At 37.3% G+C, this 21,628-nt stretch overlaps 1 protein-coding gene across 1 annotated transcript in view; it reads right to left on the minus strand.

The window, feature by feature from the left end:
• The window catches only part of ITCH (itchy E3 ubiquitin protein ligase), a 120,924-nt gene that overhangs the window by 25,491 nt on the left and 73,805 nt on the right, over positions 1–21,628 (minus strand). Inside the window, exons 9-14 of the mRNA XM_060119851.1 lie at positions 21,377–21,566; positions 19,978–20,073; positions 17,892–18,066; positions 12,655–12,724; positions 7,130–7,214; positions 3,779–3,907 (exon numbers count right to left, since the gene is read on the minus strand). Of these exons, the coding sequence (XP_059975834.1) occupies positions 3,779–3,907; positions 7,130–7,214; positions 12,655–12,724; positions 17,892–18,066; positions 19,978–20,073; positions 21,377–21,566 (745 nt within the window). The remainder of the gene's footprint in view (positions 1–3,778; positions 3,908–7,129; positions 7,215–12,654; positions 12,725–17,891; positions 18,067–19,977; positions 20,074–21,376; positions 21,567–21,628) is intronic.

The raw sequence follows: 21,628 nt of genomic DNA on the forward strand, positions 1-21,628 counted from the left end.
CTATATGTGCCCAAACTTAATTGTAACTAAGATTAATGATACAACAGTATCTGTTTGTAATTTATTACATATCTAATTTCATTAATACCTAATTGGCCTGAATTCCTAGTTTCTGTTTGAAACATGAAAGTTTAATTTTATATTTTCTGCATATTAAAAAAAGTAACAACGGGCTTCCTGGTGGCGCAGTGGTTGAGAGTCCGCCTGCCGATGCAGGGGACATGGGTTAGTGCCCTGGTCTGGGAAGATCCCACATGCCGCGGAGCGGCTAGGCCCGTGAGCCATGGCCGCTGAGCCGGCGCGTCCGGAGCCTGTGCTCTGCAACAGGAGAGGCCACAACAGTGAGAGGCCCGCGTACCGCAAACAAACAAACAAACAAACAAAAAGTAACGAGAGTCAGCAATGTCCTGAAATTAAAGCCAGACAAAGGTGCTACATGAAAACAAAACTGCATTGTACAAATGAAACAATATTGTATGTCGAGTACAACTTCATTAAAATAAAAAAATTAAAAAGTATGTTTATAATGTGCTTAACAAAATTAAAAAGAGAAAAACTACAGACCAATCTGTCTTATGAACATAGATGCAAGAATCCTAAAAAAAATACTAGTAAATTGAATTCAGGAGTATATTAAAAGGATTAACATTTTAATCCTTTTGACCAAGTGGAATTTATCTCTGGAATGCAAGGATGATTTAACATATGAAAAGTCAATGTAATACACCACACATTAATAAGGGGAAAAAAACCACACGATCATCTCAAATGATGCAAAAAAGCATTCAACAAAATTCAATATCCTTTTATGATAAAAAACATTCAACCAACTAGAAGGAAACCAACTCAACATAATAAAAGCTATACATGAAAATCCCACAGCTCACATCACATTCAATGGTGGAAGAATGAAAGCTTTCCCTCTAAGATCTGGAACAAGGCAAGGTTGCCTGCTTTCATCACTTCTTTTCAACACAGTATGGGAAGTTCTAGCCAGAGCAATTAGGCAAGAAAAAGAAAAGGCATCCAAATTGGAAAGGAAGAAGAAAACATTTCTGTTTGAAGATGATATGATCTTAAATATAAAAAACCCTAAAGACGCCAGACGAAAAAACCTGTTAGAACTAGTAAGTAAATTCAACAAAGTAGAACACAAAGCACACAAAAATCCTATACACTAACAATCAACAATCTGAAAAGGAAATTTTACAAAACAATTCCATTTACAAATAGCATCAAAAACAATAAAACACTTAGGAATCAATTTAACCAACGGGGTAAAAGACTTGCACAATGAAAACTATAGAACATTGTTGGAAGAAAATAAAGACAAATAAATGTAAAGACAGCTTATGTTCATGGATTAGAAGACTTAATATTGTTAAGGTGTCAACACTAACCAAAGAAAACTTCAATGCAATCCGTATCAAAATCCCAATGTCTTTGCTTTTTTTTTTTTTTTTTTTGCAGAAATAGAAAAACCCATTCTAAAGTTCAATGGAATCTCAAAAGGACCCTGAAAAGCCAAAACAATCTCAAAAAAGAACAAAGTTGGAGGACTCACATTTCCTGATTTCAAAATTTAGTAAAAGCTACAGCAGTCAAAACAGTGTGGTGCTGGAATAAACACAGACATACAGAAAAACAGAACAGAAAGGCCAGGAATCAACCTTCACATATATGGTCAAATAGTTTTTGACAAGGGTGCCAAGACCACTAAACAAATGGTGCTGGCAAAACTGGATATCCACTTGCAAAAGAATGAAGTTGAACCCTTACTAAAACCATTTACAAAAATTAACTGAAAATGAATCCAAGGTCTAAATGTAAGAGCTAAAGCTATGAAATGCTTAGGAAATACACAGAATGGGAGAAACTATTTGTAAATGACATATCTGATAGGGATTAATATCCAGAATATACAGAGAACTTCTAAAGCTCAACAAAAAACAACCTGATTCAAAAATGGGCAAAGGGGCTTCCCTGGTGGCGCAGTGGTTAAGAATCTGCCTGCCAATGCAGGGGACACGGGTTCGAGCCCTGGTCTGGGAGGATCCCACGTGCAGCAGAGCAACTAGGCCCGTGAGTCACAACTACTGAGCGTGCACGTCTGGAGCCTGTGCTCTGCAACAAGAGAGGCCGCGATAATGAGAGGCCCACGCACTGCGATGAAGAGTGGCCCCCACTCGCCGCAACTAGAGAAAGCCCTCACACGGAAACGAAGACCCAACACACCCAGAAATAAATAAATAAATAAATAGATAGATAGATAGATAGATAGATAAATAAATAAATAAATAAATAAATAAATAAATAAAAAATGGGCAAAGGGGCTTCCCTGGTGGCGCAGTGGTTGAGAGTCCGCCTGCTGATGCAGGGGACATGGGTTCGTGCCCCGGTCCGGGAAGATCCCACATGCCGCGGAGTGGCTGGGCGCGTGAGCCATGGCTGCTGAGCCTGCGCGTCCGGAGCTGTGCTCCGCAATGGGAGAGGCCACAACAGTGAGAGGCCCGTGTACCGCAAAAAAAAAAAAAAAAAAAAAAAAAAAGGGTAAAGGATTGTAATAGACATTTGTTCTAAGATATAAAAAATGGTCAATAAGCACATGAAAAGATGCTTAACATCATGAATCATTAGAGAAATACAAACCACAATGAGATACCATTTCATACTAATTAGGATGGCATCACACACACACACACACACACACACACACACACACACAGAGTAACAACTGTTGGTATGGATGTGGAAGAACTGGAACCCATGTGCTCTATCAGTGAGAACGTAAAGTGGTACATTCACTGTGGAAAACAGTATGGCAACATCTCAAAAAAACCCACAGAATTATCATTTGATTCAACAATTCTAATTCTGAATATATACACAAAAGAACTGAAAGCAAGAACTTGAATAGATATTTGTACCCTCATGTTCACAGCATCATTCACAATAGCTGAAAGGTGGCAACAACTCAAATGTCCATGAACCACACGTATACACAAAATATGGTAATACATAAAATGCAGTATTATTCAGTCTTAAAAAGAAATGAGGGCTTCCCTGGTGGCGCAGTGGTTGAGAGTCCGCCTGCCGATGCAGGGGACATGGGTTTGTGCCCCGGTCCGGGAAGATCCCACATGCCGCAGAGCGGCTAGGCCCGTGAGCCATGGCTGCTGAGCCTGCGCATCTGGAGCCTGTGCTCCGCAATGGGAGAGGCCACAACAGTGAGAGGCCCGCGTACCACAAAAAAAAAAAAAAAAGTTTGTGGGTATGGGGATGGATCGTGGTGATGGCTGCACAGCAATAAGTGTACTTAACACCACTAAGATATACACCTAAAATGGTCAACTTTGTTATGTCTATTTGACCATAATTTAAAAAAAAAACCCTAAACAAAACATATTAAGCAAATCAACAAAACACAGTTACTTTTCAAAAATGGAAAAGAAAAAGTAATGGGAGTTTTCAAGTTAAAAGGTGATAGAAATGAAAGAAAGTAGGTATCAGAAATCAGGGATTAATTGGTGAGCAGTACTGTACTGCTAATTTCTAAACATTCTCATTTAATGCTGTGAATAGATGGTAACAAACGTGGAAAGTCTCTAGGAGAATATATTCAAGAAGCTAATGGAAATACAAAACATTTAGTGATCAGAGACCTACAGGCAAGCCACCTCAAGAAATAGTAAGAATTGCACTCTTTGGTAATTGAGATCTTTATATCAAAGTCTTAGGAATCAGTTTTACTTTTAATCAAAACATTTAGAAAACTTACAAGGCAGATTTTCCAGTGCGGGGATCTATATAGGTGGTTGTTCTTCTATTGTGGTCCACAAAATATGGAATTCCATCTACTGTGAACCTCATTTCCCAGCCTTCAGGTAAGGGCTTTTCATTTAATTGACTATATAAAACACAGAAACATATATAAACAAATAAAAAATGTTAAAGAATTCCTTGTTTGCCAAGTACAGAAACTAAAAATACCCATACAGGCGGTAGAAATCTTCTAGAAAACCATTTAGTCCAGTATTTTCCGGCTGTTTACTAAAATCCTTCAAGCATGTTAAACATGTCAACAGGTCCATCAACCACCAGTCTTCTTCCATCTACTTTGCCTGTATTCCCTACCTGCCTAAACATCTCATAGTAACCAAGTTCTCCCAATTCTGCCTTAGAAGTCTTCATGTTCATCACTGTTTTCAATCACCAGCACCAACCATCCTTACTCTGGCTTTATTCATCTCTCTTTTAAACTTTCATAACAGCAGTCTAACTGGTTTTGCTGCCTCTAGTCTCACTCTGGTCCTATACTCATATTTCACATTGCTGACAGAGTACTAAAACGGAGATCTGAACAAATTCGTTCTCTTCTAAAAGTGATCTCACTATTCACCACTAACCAATTATAAGACCTAAAGTCCTCCATTTGGCCCTCACTGTCTCGATACTCTACCCTCTATGTTTCCTTTCAGTTTTACGTCTGCACTCTACCTCCAACTCCTTTCCATGAACCCTGTGTAGTGTACGCCTACTCACCATTTCCCTAAACAAGACACGGTCTGTCAAACCTCCAAGTGAAGCCTTTCGCCTTGTCCAGAATCTCTATTATTCCTGTTAAGGCAACTCAAATGTTCTTAATGGAGTATTCCTACCCACTTCCTTAATACCTATCTTTAGGTATTATTTGATTATTTGCTTAATCTCTCTAAACTTCAGTGTTCCAAGTTTCATCCATATTTTCCAGTTCATTTTTCTCTATTCTACAGTTTCATTTTTCTCATCTGGTGGGTTTGGTGAGAAGGCAGGCAAAGCAATGGAAATGTTCAAGTTCACATCAGAAAGGAAGAAAAGGAAGGGTTAGAGGCATTTAATCTCACTGTTTTAGAGAGCCACTACTGCTGACAGGAGTGTCACTTTCCTCAAGTGTACTTCAGAAGAACAAAAGGCTTAGAACCATTGCCTAGAACAGTACTTTGTGAACTATGTCAAAAAGCTAAGAACATTTAACTATATTTACAGAACTAAATACAAATGTCAGAAAAAACAGACTACTAAAAATTTAAGAAGATAACACTTCTCATTTGTTGTAATCATATTTGCAAGATGGGCTCAGTAACAAGTTGTTTTCTTGAAAAGAAATTGGATAGAACTGGGTCATTTGTATTATTTATAAAAATATGATTCGGACTTTAGGTCTGAAACTTTAAAGGTCCAAGGGGGAACAAAAAATGGTAGCAAATTACAGAAAGGTGACATGGTCTATTCTATCCTTAGTGATAGAATTTTAAAGAGAAATCAGAAATGTTACCTATAAAATTCTTAATTATTCCTTTTTAAGAAATTGAAAATATTTAAGTTAAATACCATAACTCCATAAAATGTTGTGATTTGCTGGCACCCAGAAATGGATTTTAAATTTAAAGCACACCTTTAAAATAGAGGTTCTTAAAACTCTGACCTATGGTAGATGTGAAGATTTAATCATGCCCAAACAGAGGTCAGACCTCTGCCCTCAGCTACTGGGAGATGATCTCTAGGCCTCTGGAATGTCCTGCCTGTCAAGTGTATCTTTGTTTGCTTAGGGGCTTCGAACACCAGACTGTCAATCCTGTGATTTATGAGGGAGGCTTTGGAATATGCCATATCAGCTCTAACCTCTGGAGTAACTAGACACTATAGGTATTAGCCCAAACTGTGGGGAAGAGCTGGAAACTAAAGGTTAGCTATGCAGGCAGTACATGATGGAGCCCCAGTAAAAACTCTGGATACTAGAGACTAGGGTGAGATTCCCTGGTTGGCAATACTCAACACATACTGTTCCACATCAATTCTGGGCATTTGGAACCCTCTAAGATTCTGCCCTATACATCTCTTCCTTCTGTTGGTTCTAGTTTGTATCCTTTCCCTGTAATAAAGGACGCTGTGAGTATAAGAGGTTTCAGAGAGTTCTAGTCTCTCTAGTGAGTTATTGAACCTGAAAGTGGTTGGGTAGACACCTTAAATTTGTAGTCAGTCAGTCTGAAGTGAGAGTAGTCTTGGAGACCTCCCAGCTTGTGCCTGATGTCTTAAGTGAGGACAATTTTGTGGGGACTGTGCCTTCTGACTATATAGCTTACCAAATTCCCTGCAGAATGGAACCCTTTGGAAATCTGATAAACACATAGCATTACATACTGCTATGGGCTGAACTGTGTCAACCCACAAATTCTTCTGCTGAAATCCTAACCCTCAGTACCTCAGAATGCAACCTTATTTGGAAACAGGGTTGTTAAAGATGTAATTAGATGAGATCATGCTGGAATAAGGTGGGCCATTAATCCAGTATGATCAATGTCCTTATTAAAGGGGGAAATTTGGACCTTGAGACATGCATACAGGAAGAATGCCACTGGAGGTACGCTGCACAAGCCAAGGAACTATCAAAGATAGAAGAGAGACCTGGAACACATCCTTTCCTAGTGCCTTCAGAGGGAGCATAGCTCTGCTGACACCTTGACCTTGAACTTCTATCTAGCTTCCTAAAATATGTATAAGACAAGTTTCTGTTGTTTAAGTCACTCAGTTTGTGGTACTTTGTTAAAGCAGCTCTAGCAAACTAATACATACACTATCACATAATGTTATAAAGAAAAACAATTACATATACATAATAAATATTAAAAAGCCAAACTTATAATAAATAATGTATCTCTTTAGTGGCTTATTAACTAGCAAGTTCTTATAATGATGTGTGTAAACAATATATTGAGATATCTGCAACAACTGCAGAAAGATATTAAAAACCTGTGATTTCTACTGGTGGCAAAGTCCTAGGCATTGTTAGTTCTAATATTATGGTTGTGGCCTCAATCATAATGGAAAGAACACTCAGTTTCAGGTAAAGGTTACTGAAAATGAATATGTATTTTTCCCCTCTAAGTCATCTACTCCCTGAATTCCAGAGATGTCAGGTTGCAAAACCCCACTTCAGAATTAGTAATCTGGCCTTAGTAACAAACAGGTATATGGGTAATTAAGGCCTTTGGGGAAAGAATATGTAGGTTTGATCTTTTTCATAACTGAGTTGGAAATAGGGTACAATCTTTAAGAAGTTATCTATACACTAATAACTGCAAGTTCTTACCCTTGATTTCTGGGGTCTTCCCATTGTGTAATACGAGTATTGTGGTTGACAAAATATACTCTACCATTGCTGTCCGTTCTCTTCTCTTTAAAACAAACGAAAAAAGGCAAAGCATTAGAGTTGGCATAGTCTCCTTCTTCAAATTAAAATAAGATGAGCTGATTTTGCCCCTTTCTCGCTGCTCTGTTGATTTTGTAGTTTTAAAATCACAACTTTAAAGATTTAATTTATTCTCTCACTATTAAATCCACATACTTACTCAAGTTATAAAATATCATTTTATCCTAGAACAGGGGTCCCCAACCCCTGGGTCCTCGGCCTGTTAGGAAGAGGTGAGCAGAGGGTGAGCAAGCGAAGCTTCGTCTGCTGCTCCCCATTGCTTGCTGGCTCGCATGACCGCATGAACCATTCCCCACCACCACCACCCATGCCCCCACCTTGGAAAAACTGTCTTCCACAAAACCGGTCCCTGGTGCTGTCCTAGAAACTAAATAGACATAATTCACAATGTACTGTCCATAGGACCGTTCTGTTCAATCCAACCAGCAGCAAGAATAATTAACTGTTTTAACTCTGCATATACGACCTCATTTTAACCTTAAAAGTCCCACAGAGTAGGAAGTTTTCGTTTATCTTGAAGATATGGTAACTCAGACAGGCTTAGTGATCTGCCCCAAATTTCAGAATTAAGTAGCAGCTAGAGGGTGGAAACTGACATCTGAATTCAGAGATTTTTTTCATATCACACCATCTCATTTCTTAAAATACAATGGGGGGATATAACTTAATTGTTTCTTTGCTATATGCTAGGCATTATTCAACTAGAAAAGACACTGTTTCAAAATATATCCTGTTTCTTAATACAACCAGTTTCCAAATCCTAAATATCTATAGTAACTTTTTACACAAGGGTTGGGCAGAAGGGCTCGGCTCTTTAAGTTACTGTATCTGAAGCAGCTGCTTGTTTACCCACCTGCCTCTTGCTTTAGAATTCTCCTTGTTTTCTTATACCCATTCTACACAATTTGCCCCGCTTCTCTGAGATTTCTCATTAAGGTTTACAAGATGTATGGATATTATTTTCTCTTTTAATAACCAAATAGTTTTGAAATGTTAATATTAATACTAGTTCTGTTGTCTTGAACTATTGACTTCTCTGCTCCATTACAAATTAATTCTTCAAAAGAATGGTCTCTTCCGGTGTCTGAATCTTTTAAATTTGGCAAAGATGTCTAAAAGTGAAAACTGAAGTATTCAATAGTATGAAATGGATTCCCACATTTTACAAAGCACGGTTATCTTAAAATTAGCAATTTTCAAAAAAAAAAATTTAAGCTTAACTCCATGGTGATAAAGCCAATTTTTATTTCCTATGGTTTGAAAGTTCATATGTTTTTCAAACAACATTTATTTAGATCCTTTGGATCTTTCTTTAAGCAAGATATTGCAGATGAGTGTTAGGCCAAATTATATAGCCTCGTAAAGTTAGTGTTTGGTAACTTTTAACTTATCTCCAGGACTGACTCCATGATCGCAAGTAGCAGTGATGATACTGGGGCAGGGGGTAGGGGTTGGGGTGGAGGTGGCACAGAAGGGATATATTGGCATCATGAATCTGCTCCTGACATCTCAGGTAGTTTCTATACCAGCTGAGCTAAAATGGAAATAGAACTTCCAGAGTGTATAATATACAGAAAATGGACTCTGCATCTTCTGACACATCCTGAATAATAAAAATGGCTTTGCCGGTCATGGAACCTTGAGTGTGGAAACATGTAACCAACTTTAAGAGCTGTCTCTGAGGCAAAAAGAAGCACCCACAGTGCTACACAGTTGTAGCTACATAATAACAAAATAAGTTAATGTTCTTGGCAGTCAAATTTAAATTTTTAAATACACTTACAGAATTAATAAATTTCTTGTGTTCAAGTAATTTTTAACTAACTTTTATAATCTAAAATTAATATCCTAAGTGCATAGTTGAGTGTATATTCACCTTTTAACTGCCACGTAAGTTCAGATTTCAGGGCCAGATATTCTCTCGTCAAAAAGCTAACATGAACAGAGTCACTGCCTGGGTTCTCCAATGGTTCTGAAGTCTGAGCACCCTGCCAACCACATCAGAGCTGGTGAGTTACTGACCTCAGCTAAGGACACCCTCTTCTTACCCATGGTCAGTGTTTACTGAATGGTGGCATGAAGCTAGGGATGGCATGGAGATATTCCTTTTTCTTTCTTTTCAGATGAACAGATTTAAGGCTTTGGTGTAGTTTTGCCTTATTCCTGAACTTTTTTTGTGTGCTTTGGTTTTATCATTTTAAATGTCTTTTTTTAAAAAAAAATTTATTTATTTAGACTGCACTGGGTCTTAGTTGTGGCACACAGGATCTTCACTGCAGCGTGCAGGCTCTTTAGTTGTGGCATGCGGACTTCTTAGTTACAGCATGCAAACTCTCAGCTGCGGCATGCATGTGGGATCTAGTTTCCTGACCAGGGATCGAACCCGGGCCCCCTACACTGGGAGCACAGAGTCTTACCCACTGGACCACCAAGAAGTCCCTCATTTTTAACTGTCTTAACCAAGCAGATTTTTTCAGTGGAAAACATCTGTTTGACATTTTAAATATTTAGTTTGTGTACTTAGATTATAGCTCACACACTTTGTAGTTGTGATTTTACTAGGTAGCCTTTCTAAATAAAAGCTTAAAAACATTTTTAAAACAAAAACAAAAAACCAACAAAACAAAAAAAAAGCTAACATGAGGTAAGATAAAGTTAATAGAAAACTTATTTCTATGTTTGTTCTAAGTATATAGTACTGATAAAAGCATTTCTTGGAAGAGGCTGTGAAAACCAAAATTTCAAAGGTGATGCGCTTGCAAACTGAAGGCTCACCTGCTTAGTGAGAAGTACTGTGACTACAGAGCTGATTTCTTACTTCGTTCAAAAAACCACATGATAAACAATTTCTAAATAACTGAACACCAAGCCTGAACACACATCAAACCACTTCCTGACTTGATGAATAAAGCACTGAAAAACAGAAGCTTCCTGTTGTTCTATGTTATTTTTTCATAGCAACTCTGAAAATGAGAAAATAGCTTTATACTTGATGGGTAAACCCGCTATACAAAGCCCTATTAGACTACATCGTTGAACCAAAAGTATTCTTTGTTCTCCAGCCTCTATAGTTTGCAGGTGTTAAAAATTCTTCACTGTCAGCTTGTAAGGTAGTAATGTCTAGTCCTAGCATACAGAAGTCTGAAAGGGTGAAGAAGCTGGATTTAAAAATACACGGTGTCACAAAAATAATGCTAACCATTTTAGACCATCAACACAGGCTGTAAACGGGGATGTTATTTCCTGGATCAATGCTGCGGGTCTACTGGGTGGTTCTCATTTGTGATAGTACCAGTGTTGTCACTGGCTCAACAAATAATGCATATGCCCCAAAGGCAGAGAATCATAGAGCAGTGATCGGTCTGAATAACAGAATGATCGTGAACTCATTTAAAGAGGGGGAGGGGTTGCACTTCAACTTCAGGAGTGTGAAACCTAAAAATAAGCAGAATGTAAAATAACCAAGGCAAAATTCTGATAACATACATAAGCTGGAATTGGGTCTCTTGAGGCAGTATTTTATGGAGGTGTTGTTGGCTAAAGTAAAAATGAGAAATACTGATGTTGAAGATAATAATAAATACGGAAGACAAGGACCAGATTTGCAGGAAAAGCTTTAGAAATAAAGGCAACATAGCCTGCAATTCATGCTTCTATGAGCGAGAAACAATTTTTCTAAACAGCTGCCATGGAGAAGGAGCAAAATAGTTTGTGTTCCTAACAAAAGCCAATCAGGTCATGGTTTTTCTGTACTAAAATTAAGAGGATGAATACATGACCTACAGGTATATCGTTTCTCCTCTGTAACACAAACATAAAACAACTCTAGAAATAAAGCTGAGAAGACCATCCAGGTCTGGGAATGCAACCAAGCAGGTCTAGTTCAATATGCCTCAAAAGAACAACATCCCTTCTTCTGAAGTACTTCATACCAATAATAAACTGTCCATTACAAGGCTCCCACAGATCCAAAAGACTCCTTACTAAACTACCAGACACTGGTAAAGACAGAAATTCACAACTTTCATATGCCTTCCCTTTGCTACAAGCTAGTGACAATAATAGTTATAACTATGAACTATTATATTTTTTTACTTCTTTGACTCCTAGGAATGCTAGGGATAAATATCTTTAAGGGCAATGGGGTAACTGAAAAGCAGGTTTACACAGCCAGTATCATTTATTGCCCAGATTCATGCGACCTTGACATCAATTTTTTCCCTCCATTCCTAAATAAAGTAATGCTAGAGCAATCTATCTTAGAAACTGATGTTTCCCAACAAGACTAGAAATATCACTTTCTGAAATATCTGCAGCTCTTGAAGATAAAACTTCAACTGGTTCCATAAATGGCTTTACTTTGCTGTTTTGCACTTTCTATATTCTCTTTCTCTTCTGTGCAAAACTGTTTCTATATTGCCGTGTTTACTCTGGAAACTTGCTACAGCTCTATGACTTATATAATGGATATAAAATAATCTGGTAGGGCAGGCTCATCTTAAAGTCTATAAAAAGTTTTAATAACTAAGATACTTGATAACAGAGCATGCTCATGCAGGACACAAAGTCACCACCCCAATATGTTCCCCCTTCCACTGTTCTTTCAGATAACATCAACTCAATCAACCTCTGAACTATGCTTTCGAAGCACCAATACAATCAAAATAATCTTTAAAGCTTTTTATTTTGAAATAAGTATTACAGCATACTGCAAAAATTGTTCAAAGAATCTCATATACCCCCTTCAACCAGTTTCCTCCAATGGTGACATTTTATGTAGCTATAGCACAATATCAAAATCAGAAAATTGACATTGGTACATTACTGTTGACTACAAACTTTATTCAATTTTCACTAATTTTTAAAGTTTGAATTCATTTTTGTAAATATATAGTTCTATGCACTTTTATTCCATGTACAGATCTGTGTAATCACAACCATGGTCAAGATATAGAACTGTTCCACCACTACATACGAACCACTTACGTTACCTCCTATATTTGTAACCACCTACCAGTGGCTCTGTCTCCTGGCAACTACTAATCTATTTCTCATCTCTATAGTTTTGTCATTTCAAGAATGTTATATACATTGAATAACACAGTATACAATATTTTGAAATGGATTTTTTTCACTAAGCATAATGCCCCTTGAGGTCCATCCAGATTTTCATGTGTATCATAATCCATTTCTTCTTATGCTGAGTGGGCAAAATATTCTTATATTTTAGAAGAGTAACTTAGAACTTTTGGGGAATTAAATACCTATTTGGCACTCTGAATTAAACCAACACACCCCAAAAGCTTTCCAGATATTCACTCAAGCAAGTGCAAGGTATATCATCCATCCATAAATACCTAATTGTTGAAATAACTGAATTCAATTTAAAAATCCATGTGACTTACCCCATCCAGGTGGCAGGGGACCCAGGGGATCAAATTCTTTATTTTGTGATGTAGCAAACAAGTCTTGATTCTAAAAAGAACAACCCCCAAAATGGTGAAATAATGAACAACTTAAACAGATAACTTGAGAGCAGGCTTATGAATTCTGATATGCCTTTCCCTGGCCATGTGCAACATAACATACTCCTACAGAGTTCACATCTTAGAGAAGTATGACACAGTCAAGAATAAAAGCCAATGCACTCTCATGAAGAAAAAAACTTTGTCAACATTATTTAACATTTGAAACTATTTGAAATTCAAATATTACAAGTAATTTTACACCCAAATGACCATTTTTTCCCCTTCTTTAGCTCCAAATCAGTAAATTAGAGAAATACATAAATCCCCCAAGAGTCACTTATAAATAACAGTACTCAGAGTCATCAGCTGGTTAAGAAAAATTTTGTATTTGTAACTCAAAAATAGAGTATCATATACAGGACATGGTATATACAAAGAATTGTGAGAAGAGAGTTGGGGGAGCAGGAAGAACAGGCTGTCAGATGAGTAAAAGAAAAGAATTCCAGTTGGAAGGAGTTGACAAGCCTAGAACTGTATAGAAAATTTCTTAAATTTGTTTGAAATTATCACATTGGTGGAGAGAGAGGTTTGGTTAGATAAAAGGAAAGTAGGAGTAAACCACTGGAAAAAGAGAAGCAGAAGTCATATTGAGTAGTGTGAAGAGGTAATGACTATGTTTTAGTTTAAATGTATAATGAAGTGGGGGATACTTTGTGGTCTTTCAGTAAGATGTGGTTAAGCCCTTTCTCCTTTAAGTAAGATAAGGCAAATAAATAATAGACTAACTGCTTCAAAAAAAATTATGGAAAAAAAACTCACAAGTAAAATAAGACAGTGCACCCCATATACCCAGCAACAAGATTCAACAATTACCAAAACTGCCACATTTCTTTATTTTTCTTCCATATTCTTTGCTGAAGCAAAAAAAAAAAAATCAGTCATCATTTCACTCCTATGTATTTTAGTATGCCTTTCTAAAATTTGTGAACATTTTCTTACACAACCACAATATCCTTATCACACCTAGCAAAGAATCTATGTTAATTTTATCATCTAATATACAATCCCTAATTAAATGCCTCTGGTTGCTTACTGGGTCAAATCAGAATCCAAACAAAGTCATCATACTGCATTTGGTTTAGTCTCTAAAGTCTAAATTTATAGCAGTTTCCCCCACTGTCAGTCTTTCCCCGCCCAACCCCCGCCCCCATGTCAATGACTTATTACAGCAACTAGGTTAACTGACTGAAAAAGTTTTAAAAGCATATGAGAGATATTCCATTTCTCATTTAAAAGCTCTTGGAAGACAGACCTGTCAAGCAGTGGCCTTGCTCCTCCTGACAGACACAATAATGAAAACAGGGTAACCAAGGAGAAACACTACACAAGGTTTGAACCCTGGTTACAGAACAGGTCGGAGTAGTCTGGCATATGACAATCTGTTTTGATAATTTTCTAAGATCCAAGCCTATCCCACAGGCTCTCCCTGGACAGATAAGGTGGGGGGTACAGGCACAATGAAGCCATGGGCCAGAGCCATTACACGGCGATCCATCATCCATTCTGAGGTTAAAAATGCTAGGTGTATGAGCATCTACTGCCCCGTAACCACGGTCAGAACAAAGACCACTGCATCTATCCAATAAACAGACTTTTATCAGCAACACCCCACCACTTTTTTTTTTTTTTTTTTTTTTTTTTTTTTTTTTTTGCAGTACGCGGGCCTCTCACTGCTGTGGCCTCTCCCGTTGCGGAGCACAGGCTCCGGACGCACAGGCCCAGCAGCCATGGCTCACGGGCCCCAGCCACTCTGTGGCACATGGGATCCTCCCGGACCGGGGCACAAACCCGTGTCCCCTGCATCAGCAGGCGGACTCTCAACCATTGCGCCACCAGGGAAGCCCCACCCCACCACTTTTTAAGTAGCTGGTATTAAGAATGTTCAATTCAGTTCATAACTAAAATAGGCTGTTTAAGTTCTTTATAATTTAGAACCACTCTATAACAAGAGCAAAGAGTAAGAATTTGGATAGAAGAAGAAAAAAAGAAAATGGTTGATGAGTAAAAGCTGCAATTCTAGAAAAGTTCCAAAGACTCTGAGTATTTAATTGGTCAAGTTTACAATAAAGCAATACACACTGTAGGTGCTCCAAGAATCTGTTAAATCTGTCTTTAAAAATAGTGTTTTTAAAGGTCATGTACTAGGGCTTCCCTGGTGGCACAGTGGTTGAGAGTCTGCCTGCCAATGCAGGGGACACGGGTTCGTGCCCTGGTCCGGGAAGATCCCACATGCCACGGAGCGGCTGGGCCCGTGAGCCATGGCCGCTGAGCCTGCGCGTCCAGAGTCCTTGCTCCACAATGGGAGAGACCACAACAGTGAGAGGCCCGAGTACAGCAAAAAAAAAAAAGATCATGTACTAGACATACAGATGGCCAACAGGCACATGAAAAGATGCTCAACATCACTAATCAAAACCACAATGAGATATCACCTCACACCCATCAGAATGGTTATCATTGAAAACATCACAAAACAAATGTTGGTGAGGATGTAAAGAAAAAGGGAATCCTGCACACTATTGGTAGAAATGTAAATTGGTGCAGCTACTTTGGAAGAATACGGTATGGAAGTTCCTCAAAACACTAAAAGCAGGGACTTCCCTGGTGGTCCAGTGGTTAAGACTTCTTCGTGCTTCCACTGCAGGGGGCACAGGTTCAATCCCTGCTCAGGGAACTAAGATCCTGCATGCCACATGGTGCAGCCAAAAAAAAAGGGGGACTAAAAATAGAACTACCACATGATCCAGCAATTCCACTCCTGGATATATATATCTGAAGAAAACAAAAACACTAATTCAAAAAGATACATGCACCACCATGTTCATAGCAGCTTTATTTACAATAGCCAAGAAAGATATGGAAGTAAAAAAAGTATCCATCAACAGATGAATGGCTAAAGAATATGTGGTATATATACACAATGGAATACTACTCGGCCAAAAAAAAGGACATTTTGCCATTTGCAACAACATGGATGAACCTGGAGGGTATTATGCTTAGTGAAATAAGTCAGAGAAAGACTAATACTGTATGTTATCACTTATATATGGAATCTAAAAACTAAAACAAATGAATGAACAAAATAGAAAAAGACTCACAGATATAGAGAACTAGTAGTTACCAGCGGGAAGAGGGAAAGGGGGAGAGGCAAGATAGGGGTAGGGGATTAAGAGGTACAAACTACTACATGCAAAATAAATAAGCTACAACGAATATATTGTATAGCACAGGGAATATAGTCACTATTTTATAATAACTTTAAATGGAATATCTATAAAAATTTGAATAACTATGTTGTATACCTATATACATTGAATAACTATATTGTAAACCAACTATACTTCAATGAAAATAAAAATAAAATAAAAGATCATATATTATAGGGGCTTCCCTGGTGGTGCAGTGGTTAAGAATCCGCCTGCCAATGCAGGGGACACGGGTTCAAGCCCTGGTCTGGGAAGATCCCACATGCCACAGAGCAACTAAGCCCGTGTGCCACAACTACTGAGCCTGTGCTCTAGAGCCCACGAGCCACAACTACTGAAGCCCGTGTGCCACAACTACTGAAGCCACCACAATGAGAAGCCCACGCACTGCAACAAAGAATAGCCCCCGCTCTCAGCAACTAGAGAAAACCTGCGTGCAGCAGCAAAGACCCAATGCAGCCAAAAATTAAATAAGTGAATAAATAAATAAATGTATTAAAAAAAAGACCATGTATTATAAAAGTGAGATAAAGGGCACATTTGCAGTTGTGGATATGAGGGAGAGAAAAGATGAAAACTAACATTTCTATGTAACCAGTATGTGCCAAACATATTAGGAACTTTATTTTACAGAATCCTCAAAAAAAAAAAAAACCCTCTGAGATAATTTTATATATGGATCTATTGTATAGATAAAGTAAATGAGTCTTGATAGGGTTAAGTAACTTACTCAAAGTCATACAGAGAAAGTAACTGTAGAACCAGGATTTGAACCCAGATGTATCCGACTCCAAAGCCCATGCTCTTTCCACTGGACACCTATGTGGAAACTAGCTTTTAAGAAGGCAGGCAAGCTAGGTATTCAAACCTAAAAGAAATTTAGCCAGGCATACCAAAGGTGATTATAATTTAGAAAGAAAGGAAGACGTAAAACAGCATTGTAGAAAATAAAACGAAAACGGTAAAGTAGACGAGACAAAAATTAATTTCACCTCTAAAACCACTGGGAAGGGGAAGATAGTGACAGCTATTTTCTGCTGTGACAGAAGGTGGCAAGAAAAACTGTTGCGTGAAAGCAAGTTATTTTAGTCATAACCAGGTAGTGAAGGGAAAGCTGCTGATAAAGGTGTATTTATCTACATCAGTGAGTGATTGTTATGATGATGAGGTCCAAGAAACAGAAATATGGAGAAAAAGCAAAAAAAGGTAATGCCTAGTGAGAATAGGAATTTACTCTTATGGATTCTAACAGGGATGATACTGATGGTAGTAGAAGAGATGGCAACGGAGAGGGTCAGCTTCTCTTGAACTCTTGGAGAGTTGGTTTATGTAAAATTTAAACCATTTCCAGAAATGAGATGTTTTGATACCAAAGATAATATGGTTTTAAAGCCATAATAATATATTTAACATCATCCTATAAGGAATCAAATTTCTTTAGTCTCCCACAGCACCAAATAATTATTGCATAAATTTTACGTTTATATGTTATAAAATGATTCAGTTGCATCATTAGTTCACTACAATTGAGTCAGGTGCTATTAGACCCAAGCCATCTAATGTTCTGCTAAGTTAGGCAGTATTAAATTCAGAACTGTTTTCTTTTTAAACTGCTTGGATTTATTTTTACTATTCTTTCGTAAATGAATTTTAAGTCGTCCTAACTTCTTTTTTATTTTCAACAGTAACAAAGCAAAGGAGTTTGAACTTCCGGAATTTTTAAAAAGAAAAGAATAAATCACCTACACAGAATACCGGAAACAAGGTCTAAAAATAATAATCTATCAACAGCAACAACTGGGTTGCCATCCTACTTGTACTTTCTTTTTAGTGCTTTACATTTCATATGCAAGAAAAGGTTAAAAATCAAACACTCATTAAGTTTATAATGCAAGTACATATGCTCACCCCATAAATGAACCTCTGGTTAAATTGCTGCATAGCTCCTTGAAGCTGACTACGTTGGAGCTGCCACTGTTCATAGTTCCGGACGGATTCCAGTGTTGGCCTCTGCCACGTCGTTGTTCTTGTGAAATGGTCAACATAATAAATACGTCCCATGTTGTCAACCCGCCGTTCCCAGCTAAATCAGGACAAAAACAACTGGATTCAACAAATACTCATGAAACAGATAAGAATTAAACAGGACTTCATTTTAGCCCTGGTACAGGTTTGGTAAGATTTTCCCTTGCAATACTACTTTTGATTTACCTGAAGTGTTTTATTTTATATATATATATATATATATATATATATATATATATATATATATATATATATATATATATATATATATATATATATATATATATATAAATTTTTTTTTTTTTTTTGGTGCGGTACGAGGGCCTCTCACTGCTGTGGCCTCTCCCGTTGCGGAGCACAGGCTCCGGATGCGCAGGCTCAGCGGCCATGGCTCATGGGCCCAGCTGCTCTGCGGCATGTGGGACCTTCCCGGACCGGGGCACGAACCTGTGTCCCCTGCATCGGCAGGCGGACTCTCAACCACTGCGCCACCAGGGAAGCCCTATTTTATATATTTTTAAATGGTCTATAAGTGAACTTAAGAGGAATGTGTGTAAAAATTTCTTTCTTAAGTTAAGGTGTATCAGTCAGGTTTTTAAAACAGAATGTATCTTACTGATTCAGTCTCAAACAACCATTAAGACAAAACCTCCCATTTTCTTTCTTTCAAATGTTCTTTTGACTGTTGCAATCCTAATAGGGACAGAAACATACACACACACACAGAAGGGGGGGGGAGAGAGGGTGTTTTTCACAGATGTCAGAAAAAGCACTTTTTCACAAGAATACAACTATCTTATTTACCATTTCAAATGGGTACATAACTTATCAAGTAAACATTGATAAAATAACTTGGTTATGTCTACCTGGTTGATTATTTAGGGTTATTATGCCTACTAGTCTAATATTATAAATACAGAATTGGTTCCAGAACACTCCTCAGATACTCAAGTCCCTCATATAAAATGGCATAGTATTTGCACATAACCAGGCACATCATCCAGTATACTTTAATGATCTCTAGATTACTTGTAATACCTAATACAATGTAAATGCTACGTAAATAGCTGTCAATAAAATGTTATGTAAATAGTTGCCAGGGCTTGGGAAATTCAATTTTCAAAATTCAAAATTTTGTCTTTTGAAACACCTTGGAATTTCCCCCCCAATATTTCCCCTCCAATATTGGAGCGCCAACTGTAGTAAAATAATAAATACCATTTATATATCAAAAAAGTTTTTCTTCCTTTGCATTATTTCTTTAGGATAAATTTCCTGGAAAGGGTTACTAAGGGTATGGGTATTATTATGGTTATATATACTTTCTGTGAGGGTTGTAACTAATTCATACTACCACTAGCAACGTTATGAGGTAAAGTTCCTCTACAGTCTCACCAACACTGTACTTTTTAGGTGTGTATTTAAGATTACTAGCAAGATTAAATATTTCCCCATATTTGCTACTGACTTCCCTCAAATGAAAATATTTTTTATTCCAATTATTTTAGATAATATAAATGTTAAATGCTTAACACATTCTATTAATATATCCTCATTTTATTATTATTAATATATTAATATTTTCCCAACTATCTTGCAATGACTTCACTATTATATATTAGCTTTTTATAATATGAACTTTACCATATATAGGATAGGGGCTATAATTCTTATACAGTAAAAAAAAAAAAAAAGCTAATCTTAAAACCCTGCAGTTTGAGCCAGGTAAAAGTTCACAAAGGAAACAGAATCTTTCTTTAGGTCAGAAATGAGTGAAAATAAAAGTCATTCATCATGGTCAATCAATTCCCTGACTCTCTTCTTTTTAGTCTACACCTGTCATAAAACAAAATAGAGAGAGACAAGATCGACAGAAGAGGAAAAGTAGGAAGGTAGGGAAGATTTTTGTATAGATACAATCTATAGTTCTGAATAAATACTTTTTTTCTTCTTCAATACAGACACTTACCCAGGAGGTAGAGGTTCTGGTCTATCCCACGTTGTTCTTTTTTCAATATGATCTACATAGTAAACTCGTCCATGCTGGTCCACTCTCTGCTCCCAACTTAAACATAAAATTAAAAAGCTGATATGCTACATGTACGAATAGCCTGGTTTTTTAATCTTGTCTTTGTCTTCTTCTATGACAATATTACAGAGCTGAGACAAACAAGCATGTCAGTATATAAAGCAGATACCAAAAGAATTTAGGAATAAAGTCAAGAAATGTTATACTGAGGGTGACACACAGTGGATGAGATTTCTCCTGCAGAAGTATCTGCTTTAGGAGATGTCTTATATTTCTAAAGAGGCTTAAAGCAATGCATTCAGGATACAAAAACTGTCTCAATCTGATCAGGGTATACATAGGACTTGAGTGGAAAAGAAAACTGTAATTATTGTTATGAAATCTGATGAAAGACTGAGCTGTTAACTGAAGGGCAAAGGACAGTTCTGGTACTAGAAACACTGAAATCAAAGAATAAGACTTTTTCAGATGTGCTCCTGCACAGTACCAAGGACAAAGGCAATATGAGTATTCCAGTCTCTTTGGTAGGTTTATCCCCAAAGTAAAAAAGACAGGAATAAACCAACAGAGTTTAGAAGAACCAGTCACTTCTAAGAGCACCCACTCTGTTGGAATAAACCAACAAAGTTTAGAAGAACCAATCACTTCTTATCCCTTGCACAAATAATTTTCTAATCTGGCTTCCCATGTAGGCTTTCAAAAAGGAAAATGGCCTAACTACCCACATAAGTAATACAGTCTCTTTAGCAATTAAACTCCTCATCATGAGAGTTTTTAAATTTATCACTTAGTCAATTAATTTCTGTTTAGCATTCTGAGCTCTGGATTAATTTGAATGACACAAAATATGTATGTGTGTGTGTGTGTGTGTGTGTGTGTGTGTGTGTGTGTGGTGTGTGTGTATAACTATCAGAGTATTATTAATTTAAAAAATAATCAGTAGAGATTTACATGAGATTGATTTGTAATCCTCTCAGTTTCCTAAATCATTATTACTCTGCTATGAATTTATAATGGTAAAAAAATTAAGTGATTTTCCCCCCTTCAAAAGAAAAGACAATCTGGGACTATTTTATTACTTGGTCTTGGTGAACTTTCTATGGCTCAGAGTCCTTCAATAAAAAAAGTTTTTTTTTTCTTTCACTTTGCTCCAGAAATGAGGGAGAAATTTCAAATGTGGCAAAGCTTTTTTGTTCAGTTTGACTCTAGACCTCCCCCAACACACTATACAGAGTTATAAGACAGTTTTTTTAAAGAATGGAGTTCAGTACTATTTCCCTTATTAATAAGTATATGCAGAAGTCTAAAGAAAACATGTTAACCAAAAGCAATTACTCACCCGGGTGGGAGGGGAGCTTGAGGTACAGGATTTAGTGGCCTAGGGCCTGAACCTCCAGATATAGTAAGAGGAATTATTAATCCAGACGTTGCTCCTTCAGATGTATTTGAATTTGTATTCGTTGGTGGCAGAGAGCCTGTACTAGAGCCATCACTTTCAGAAGTGGCAGATGGTGAGCCATTGACAGATGCTTTAAGATTTGAGGAAAACAGAAAAACAATTTTCAGAAATATAAATTCAGGAGAGAATTTT

The sequence above is a fragment of the Mesoplodon densirostris genome, chromosome 16, assembly GCF_025265405.1.
Source record: "Mesoplodon densirostris isolate mMesDen1 chromosome 16, mMesDen1 primary haplotype, whole genome shotgun sequence".
In the NCBI taxonomy this organism is placed as follows: domain Eukaryota; kingdom Metazoa; phylum Chordata; class Mammalia; order Artiodactyla; family Ziphiidae; genus Mesoplodon; species Mesoplodon densirostris.